Source organism: Sinocyclocheilus anshuiensis, unplaced genomic scaffold (genome assembly GCF_001515605.1).
Source record: "Sinocyclocheilus anshuiensis isolate Anshui unplaced genomic scaffold, SAMN03320099.WGS_v1.1 scaffold2044, whole genome shotgun sequence".
Classification (NCBI taxonomy): Eukaryota; Metazoa; Chordata; class Actinopteri; order Cypriniformes; family Cyprinidae; genus Sinocyclocheilus; species Sinocyclocheilus anshuiensis.
Window position 1 is genome coordinate 285,316 of NW_015557212.1, and position 9,623 is coordinate 294,938.

General features: G+C 35.3%; 1 protein-coding gene across 1 annotated transcript in view; it reads left to right on the forward strand.

The window, feature by feature from the left end:
* LOC107678987 (nuclear transcription factor Y subunit beta-like) overlaps positions 1-6,530 on the forward strand; it is a 12,763-nt gene extending 6,233 nt beyond the window's left edge. Inside the window, exons 6-7 of the mRNA XM_016474385.1 lie at positions 5,907-5,986; positions 6,074-6,530. Of these exons, the coding sequence (XP_016329871.1) occupies positions 5,907-5,986; positions 6,074-6,106 (113 nt within the window). The 3' untranslated portion in view covers positions 6,107-6,530. The remainder of the gene's footprint in view (positions 1-5,906; positions 5,987-6,073) is intronic.
* The last annotated feature ends 3,093 nt before the right edge of the window (positions 6,531-9,623 follow it).

Below are 9,623 nucleotides of genomic sequence, written 5' to 3' on the forward strand. Positions count from 1 at the left end.
ATAATGTGTTTTTTGAACATTAAAGCATGTCAACATATTCTGTTACACCAAATACACCAAATAATGATCTTTAAAAAAAGCATCATATGACCCCTTTAACACCCCCTTACTTTTGCAGAAAACTTGCAAAGCAAGAGCTATACATGACAGCATCTTTAATTCTATACCTTTTGCTAACCGCAGCAAGAGACACCTGCTTTCTTCTCGCCTCAACAGGATGTCAGTTGCTCCCTTAAACGGTTTTTACTTGCAGATTGCTTTGAGTCTTTTTTATAAGTTCAAACGGCGTCAACCTCGCCTGTCAAAGTTTCCAAGTCAGAGTAAAATACTTTCCCTTTCCCCTCCCCCACTTAGACTTTTGACCTTACCCCTCCCTCACCACATGGCCCACCCATGTCGCGACCTTGAGACCAGCCGCGTCCTGCTGACCCCGTGACCTATTAATGATATCCAGATGTGGAAATCTGCATATGTGGAATTCCGATGTCGACCTGTGACCTCCGTGAGAGAAATGTTTTGTCCGGTGACGAGTCATAAATGAATTCTGTGTAATGTTTTTGAACTTTTATGGTCCGTTTTGAACTCCCAAATCAGGGGTTTACCCATCTGCGGTCCACATGTCCGGGGAGGTGTCCTGTTTCATTTTGGGTCACTCTCTCTTTCTCTATGGGAGATGTGAGAAAAAGAAGGATGTAATGATGGACAATATCAAAATAAATAAACAATTTTAACAGATCATGAGAACATATCACAAAATGTGTGTGCGTGTACACACATATAATATGATGACTGTATAAAACGGTTCTCAGCATTATAAAAAAGGATTTAAATAACACACCTAATAATGAAATTGAAAATAAATCAATAAAGAAAGAAATGGATAAAAATGCCCTTACATTTTTCTGTGAGAAAAAGTTTTCCTCGTGCAAGGATGACCATTCTTCGAATTAGAGGTTTACAGAAATTGTGCTTAGTTTAGGTTGGAAAAGCTCCTCTGTCTCTCTCTCTCTTTCTCTCTCTCTCTCTCACGCTCTCTCTCTCTCTCTCTCTCTCTCTGGGGAAAAGAAGGTTGTAATGATGAACAAACAATATTAAAAAGTAAAGGAATTTAAGAGACCAATTTTAAGAGTCTCTCTCTCTCTCTCTTTCTCACACACACACGCATTCAATCGCCCGAATCTTGTTCTCTTCTTTTAAATGAATATAAATAAATTATGTGATCACACATGATATAAAACAAAGCAAAACATTTACACTAGTTTTAGGCATCACTATAAATATAAAAATGTCGTACATTTTTCCAGGAGTGGGAAAAAGAGTTTGTCATGGAAGAAAAAGTTATTGGTCGATTGTAATGATAGCGAATCGCGGCGTCAAAATAAGTAAAAGGGGGGAAAATATTTTAACAGGCCAAATGATAAGGGCTGTTGGGGGCTATGTCTGGACATGTCAGATGTCCATGTTTTATGGAGGCTTTCCATAGACATAATTCAATTCAATTCACGTTTATTTTGTAAGGAACTCGTTTGAGAGGGGAATTCGAATCTGAAGATTCAAAGTCTGATTCAAAATGTATAGCTTACACTTCATCAACTATTCGTCCAGCGTCTAGTAGAATTTAGTGTATCTTACCAATTCTGTTTGTACTACTCCGTGGCCAACGATAATAATACAAGATTGGTATTTGTGTTAACTATGAGCAAGGTAACAAGATCTGGGCAAAGTTTTAACTTTAAATTACACAACATTAAGAATTAAGCGAATTAAGAATCACAAACGGCTGCATTCGAGTCTTCAAGTCATTTTAGGACACAACATCGTCAAGTAAGTAACTTTAACGAATGTTACAGTATTCACTGTAGTTGTCCGCTAGTAAAAACATAGTTTTATCAGTCATTATCCGTGTATGCCATTGTTTTGCGTTTACTACGGTTCAGTGGATCAGGAGGCGCTGGCTGGTGTGACTGAGTGGAGGCGGGACTAATTTGCATATTCATAGATCAGCGTATAGTAAATGAGGCAAGGGTGTTGAGTTACATTCAAGCTATTTTAAGGCATGAGAAAATAATTTTCACAAGAAAAAACATTTAAATATGTAATTTTGATGATCAAAGTTACGTTTTAAGGGATAAAATATTTGACTACAGGGGGACTTTAAGATAAATTCAGCACCAGTTTTCCAGCTAGTAAGGAGACCTTGTTTTACTTGCCTTTGAGTTGAGAGCTGAGAGGGGTTTTCCTCGTTGGCTTGTCCCAGGGAACCCCGGAGCCTCTGATTGGTTGCCGATGACCTCTTTTTGGGAGAGCCCTCGGGGTGAATAGGCGTTGCTTGGTTACGGAGCAGCCTTGAAGTTCGTCTGAGAGAGTCTGAGTTTGCAATAAGACAGAGGTTGATTGTCACTGTTCTTTAGATCCGTTGTTTTTGCAGGCCTGGAGCTTGTTTGCTAAATCACTCCCTTCCTGTCGTACATGAAGCTTGGTCACCAGGGGACAATCAACCATTTGTGGCTGACATGACTAAAACAAAAGGGGTTTTCTTCTTCTTTTGATTGGATTAAGTCTATCACTGCTTTAGATGTCTCTTGAGAAGATGAGCAGAGTGGAACAAGAACTGCTCGAGACAATTGGGCGCCTCGGTTAACCATTGATCAGTTTTACGACCGCAGATGGCTGAGTAGGAGAACTTTTGGTTTTCCTTTGGAATGTAAAGATTCCATAGTTATTTGGGTCTGTTCGAGACAGAGATCCTACAATTTGTATAACTTTTTCACAAAACAAATTCTTGCAAAAGCAGTTTCACAGAAAATTAAAGTTCTACATTATATTTAGAAAATTTTATATTCATATTTACATTATATTATTTAATTTTATACTGTATCACCCCCCTAAACCTACCCATCACAGTTAACTTTCTGTATTTCTATATTTTCATAAACATCATTTGGTATAATTTATGAAGGTGTTATGCTCATGAGGACAAATTTTGCTCAAGTCAATTATTTGAAGTATTGCTACACAACAAGGTAACCACGCACCCACACCCACACACACACACACACGCCTGCTTTGTGGGGACACTCCATAGACGTTTTTTACTGTACAAACTGTACACCTACCCTTCACACAAAAAAATCCTGCATACTTCCATTTTTAATAAAATATTGTCTCTAAGCGATATTAATTATGAGGACTCAATAAATGTAATCATAAACCACATTTACATTGTTATATCAGTGTAGCCCCATGTCATTATACAAGTTTGTGTTCTGATAAATCATATAAACAAGCACACACATACATAAACATTTCAAGCTAAAAAAGAGACTTATCTCTATTTTAAAGAAAATGGTAATAAATAAAGTATATGTCGTAGTATCAAACACGTTACTAAAGCAAAGCAAATCATTTATCATACATTTTAAACAAATATTTAACATTTTATATTCATATTTACATTTTATTAATGAATTTTATACTTTATCATCCCCTAAACCTACCCATCACAGTAAACCTTCTGCATTTTTATATTTTCATAAACATAATTTAGTATAATTTATCATTTAAAAAGCTGTAATGCTCAGGGACAAATTTAGCTCAGGTCAATCATTTGAATTATTACTACACATCTGGTTTGTGGGGCACTCCATATAGGCATAATGATTTTTTTTTACTGTACAAACTACACCTACCCATTACACAAATATTTCTGCATATACATCCATTTTTGATAGAATATTGTTTGTAAGCTATCTTAATTATGACAACTCAAGAAAGTTTCATGAAAAACACGTTATATCAGTGTAATACCCATGTCTTTTATTAAAATTTGTGTTCTGATAAATCATAAACAAGCACACACAAAGCAAACAAACATTACTAGCTAAAAAGAGACTCATCTCTATTTTAAAGAAAATGGCAATAAATTAAATAGAATTATATATGACAGCATAGTAACAAAGCAAAGCAAACCATTTATCATTATCATTTAACATTTTAAACAAGTATTTTAAACCGAATTTTTATTTTTTTCACTAACCATGCATAAACACAATCATGTACATTCATGCTGCTCACATATTATTGTAGCCCAGTTTGTGCTGAATACAGTATAATCAGAATTTGGCCATTAATATGTTTTAAGATACTGAAAAAACACATGTCAGGGCATGTCAAAACTTCTTCAGGCCTCAAAACCTCTCAGACCCCAGAGGGTTAAAGAACATGATAATAAATAAAATATAGAATTATACATCATAGTAACAAACATGTTACTAAAGCAAAGCAAACCATTTATCATACATTTTAAACATGTATTCAACATTCATTTAAGTTTATTGACCTTATACAATCATTTTCTTCTTTTAGAGAAGATGGTGATAAATAAAATGTGATTATATGTAACATACTGTATAAAATAAACATTTACTATAGTTTTAGATGACAATATAAAAACACTTTATTTTCTGTGAACAATGACATCCATTCCGTGAATGAAATGCTTCCAATAAAATAAATAAATAAATAAAACAAAAAATGTTTAAGTTGAAATATAAACAAAACTCACAGATCCTCCCAGGGAGGGAGTTTACACCATTGTGAAATGAATGCGTCAGACCCACTCAGAGACGGGCAGAGTTACAGTGCATGTGTCAAGCATAGACTGTATGCTTCGACGTCCGTGACGTCACCCGTAGTTTTCTGAAGAACGTTTTTGAAGCTCGAAAGTTTTGAGCAAACAAACTTTTTGTTTGAATCTCTCAACATTTTACAACAGTAGCCAGGTGGTGAAGACAAGACAAAAGAAACTAAATTACGAAGTCACTTGCAATCGCCACTTGCACTCTCCGATACCTGCGACGTCACTTGCAGTCGACACAAATCGTGCGTGTTGCCAATGGAGACAAGACGCTGTGGTGGTGATTAAACGATTAAAACTAATTTTATACTATAACGTACAGGGTCCTGCAAGAAAAAGACAAGACCCGCAAATCCGTGGCCACAGAACAGCAGAATATGAACGCAATGCACAAAGTATCTCGTTAAGCGTTTTCCTTCTGTATAAAAACATAAATAACATGGATAATATATATAAAATAATCATTTTTTTTAGTTTTTTAGTTTTACTATATTTTTTGTGACGCCTAAAACTAGTGTAAATGTTTTGCTTTGTTTTATATCATGTGATCACATAATTTATTTATTTATATTCATTTAAAAGAAGAGAATAAGACTGAATGCGTGTGCGTGTGTGTGAGATGAGAGAGAGAGAGAGTGTCTCTTAAAATTGGTCTCTTAAATTCCTTTACTTTTTAATATTGTTTGTTCATCATTACAACCTTCTTTTCCCCACATCTCCCATAGAGAGAGAGAGAGAGAGAGAGAGAGAGAGAGAGACAGAGGAGCTTTTCCAACCTAAACTAAGCACAATTTGAAAACTAAGGGGATTTTTATCCATTTCTTTATTTATTGATTTATTTTCAATTTCATTATTAGGCGTGTTATTTAAATCCTTTTTTTATGATGCTGAGAATCGTTTTATACAGTAATCATATTGTATGCGTGTACATGCACACACATATTGTGATATGTTCTCATGATCTGTTAAAATTGTTTTTCTATTTTGACCAGACAGAGTTGTACAAACATATTTCTCTCACGGAGGTCACAGGTCGACATCGGAATTCCACATATGCCGATTTCCACATCTGGATATTAAAAGGTCACGTGGTCAGCAGGACGTGGGTGGTCTCAAGGTCGTGGGTGGGCCATGTGGTGGGGGAGGGGTAAGGTCAAAAGGCTATGTGGGGGAGGGGAAAGGTCAAAAGGTCAAAGCCATAAATCTTTTTGACATAAGCTACAGTTTACCGTGTGACTACTCCGCACAATAAAATCTTTTTCTCTCTCAGCAAATCCACTACCTGCAGGAATCATAACAGCTGATGGACAGCAACAAAATGTGATGGTTTACACCACCTCCTATCAGCAGGTCAGAATCACACTTAAGATAGCACACTTCAGTCTTCACTTTCAAGCATTTTGAGTGATGCTTTTAACTGTGTTTCATCTGATGTAGATCCCAGGTGTGCAACAGCTCCAGTTCTCCTGAAGATGTGCAGAAATCAACACCTAATCATCACGAATCAGACCTCCACACTTCCACAGGTCATGAGCAGTGGGGTCTGCTATGGAGATCTTCAGTGGACTCTCACAGGTCACAGAGCTGGACTTCTATGTTTGTTTAGCTTGTTTTTGTGTGTGCTCCGTGTGTGTCTGTGCACACACCTTATGATTTTACGTGACTAGTCTGTTGGGTGTTATTTATTTTTTTTCATCATACATTTGGAGTTTTATCCATGTAAAGGTTTGGGGTAAAAGGGGTCCTGAGTGGGTTCAAAACTAACTCACCCCTCTATCAAAGCAATAAAATAGAACAAATGTGAATTTTCCTGCAACTTAGTGGAATGAGGGCTTTACTCCTTTTTTTTATATAGATTAAAAATCATGTTGCATGTGTAATTTCAGTTTGATGAGATGTTAACACTTAAAATAAAATGTGGAATCTTTGTAAATAGTTCATATTTTTGTGTATGTTTTTTTTTTCTCAATGTTTACGTGAATTTGTATTGATGCATTTCATTCAACTTGAAGAACTCATTTTAAAGCAATCTGCATTTATCAGTCAAATCCAAAAATAAATGTAAATAGGTTCTTCAGTGTGGCCCATTTTAGGACAGTGACTTCTTTGGATGATTTTACATTCAATTCTTGCTGAATTTCATTTTGTTTATTATTTTCATTTTGTTGTTGTAAAACCGTGCTTTAATACGGAAATAGTAACTAGGTCTGTACTCTGGACTATATGTCAAAATATTTGATGGATGACCTTTGACCTTTAGCTCCTCCCTCTTAACCTCTGACCTTTTAATGATCTCCAGGGCTGTGTTAAAGTTCACTTTTTTATGCCCTTCACTCGCTAACTTCCCTCCGTCTCGTTTACTTGGATGTACGTCATTGATTACGTTGAATGAGTGCCCACTACTGGCAGAACCCTTGGAATGGGCTGAATTGGAACTTCCTAAGGCCTTGATCACTTAGAATCCGCTACGGAGTTGGTTTATTGTTTACATATGTTTCCCCTTACGAATTTGTTTGGTGCAGCATTCTATATGTATATAGATATGCTTGGGCTGTTAGAAATGTAAAAAAAATCATTTATATATTATAGAGTTGTTTGGGGTGGAGATAAATTAAATGTGATCTGCGATGACGTCGTAGTCTTGTTGCATTGTGGTCTACAGAGCGGCCTGATGTGTGCATATGAAGCAGACTCGCTCCCTCCGTTAAAATCGAGGGGTCGAGAGTATGTCCATGTAAACTTCCCTCGTCCACTTGATGAAGTGGAACGCACTTCAAAATGGCGGCGGGGATTCCCCCGATGGGAAGTGCTTAGGAAATTCGCAAGTGCGTGTCTAAAAGTGAACTGGAACACAGCCCAGATGTGCTATGCCATCTGTTATTAATATAGATGGATTACCGAGGTTGACCTGTGACCTCCAGCATGAAATATGAGTTTTGTTTAAATTGGCCGTGTCAAAGTTCAGAATTGAAGATTTCACGTCTGTTTTTGAACTTCATCGTCCGGGACAGCTGTGGACCACATGTGCGAGGTATCGGGTGGCACGCCATCTCGGGGTTTTTGGTCACTCTATACATGGATGTGAGAAAGATATTGGTTTTAAGGACAGTATCAAAATATAAGTAAAAGAATAAACAATTTTAAGAGATCAACGCATATTGTGTATATCTCTCAAGTTCAATGTGCTTTATTGGCATGACATTTGTGTTACAGTATTGCCAAAGCATTTTAGATGTGTAAAATACAGAATATAATTACACCACCAAAGTAAAAAAGGAGACAATAAATTAGAAAATAAATTAGAAAATACATTTAAAAATACTATAAAATAAAAATAACTCTCTCACACACACACACACACACACAGAGAGACATATTCTGGCTGTTTTCTGATTTTCAGCGTTATAATGAAATGAAAATAAAGAATTAAAAACTTAGCTTAATGAATAAAATAAATCAATAATAATTAAAACTTTGAGCATAATGAAAAAATTACTTACATTTTTCAGGGAGGTTGAGAAATTACATCTTTACACAATGGCAGCGGTGCATCGAATAAAAGGTTTGCAAATAGTTGAAGCTGAATTATAAAATCTCCGAGTGCAGAGTTTTGTTACATGTCTAGCTCACAGAGTGAAAATGGGAGGCAGTCGTGGGGGAGTGGAACAACACACACACACAGGCAGGCTGAGAGAGTGTAGAAAACTTCTGTGAATGTCTGCGTTAATAATGATTTCAAAGCATAATGTTACTTAAATTTTAAATAAACATTTGGTAGAATGGTGTGGTTTTTGTTTAAATTTCAACCTAAATTATAATTTATATTAGATTTATTCTGCTTCAAACACTTTAGATTCTTTAAAAAAAAATCAGTGTTTTGCCCTGACAAATAGTTATGTTTTTAAAATATAATTAAACACACACACACACCATTCAAGCAGATGTATAAAATAACTTGTCTCTAATTTAAGAAGATGGTAATAAATAGAATATGTGACTATATATAACACAATATAAAAATAAACATGGCTCTAAAACACAGCGAAACAACTAGTTTTAGGTAACAATAAATATGAAAAAAGCCTTACGTCTTTCAGAGCGCTAAGAGGTAGATCTTTACGCAGTGATGTCCAAACATGAATGAGTGATTTAAAAAAATAAAATACAATGCATTTAGTTTAAGTTGAATCATAAACAAAATCTCACAGACCCTTGCCTTGTCCATTATGAAACTGAGGGTCTGAGTGCTTCGGACCCTCACAGAGAGATGGGAGGGGTGAGGGAGGAGATACAGACCAGATGTTCAGTTAGTCAATTCACTTTTCTCTAAGTGAACGTTTTGAATGTGCTACATTTATTTTATAAGTGTAATATTGCTTTAAAGTTTAAATAAACAGTGTTCCCTTCTACTTCCGTCCTATGGTAGAAATATTCTCACTGGTCTTAAGTATAATTTGTATTAATCAGGTTTATTCCAGTTCTAAAACTTTAGACTGTTTAAAAGTTTAGATTTTTTTTAAAGTTTCTTCTTTCTAAAAAAGATTCAACCAGCGTTTTATCCTGCTCAATATGACGCATGCTGACAAAAAAAATAAAAAATACAAATAGGTGAGTTTTAAGATATAACTAAACTAGACATATTGAACTAGATATACAGTGGGTACGGAAAGTATTCAGACCCCCTTAAATTTTTCGCTCTTTGTTATATTGCAGCCATTTGCTAAAATCATTTAAGTTAATTTTTTTTCCTCATTAATGTACACACAGCACCCCATATTGACAGAAAAACACAGAATTGTTGACATTTTTGCAGATTTATTAAAAAGGAGATAAATAATAATAATTTTTGTCCCGCGATAGAAAATATCTCCACTGTCAAAACCTAGTATACAATATTAAAACTAAAGAATTTATTAATTGTGGTAATACTTTACGTTTTAAGGGTTCACATGTCTCATAGATCTATATGATTTCACTTTTCTTATTT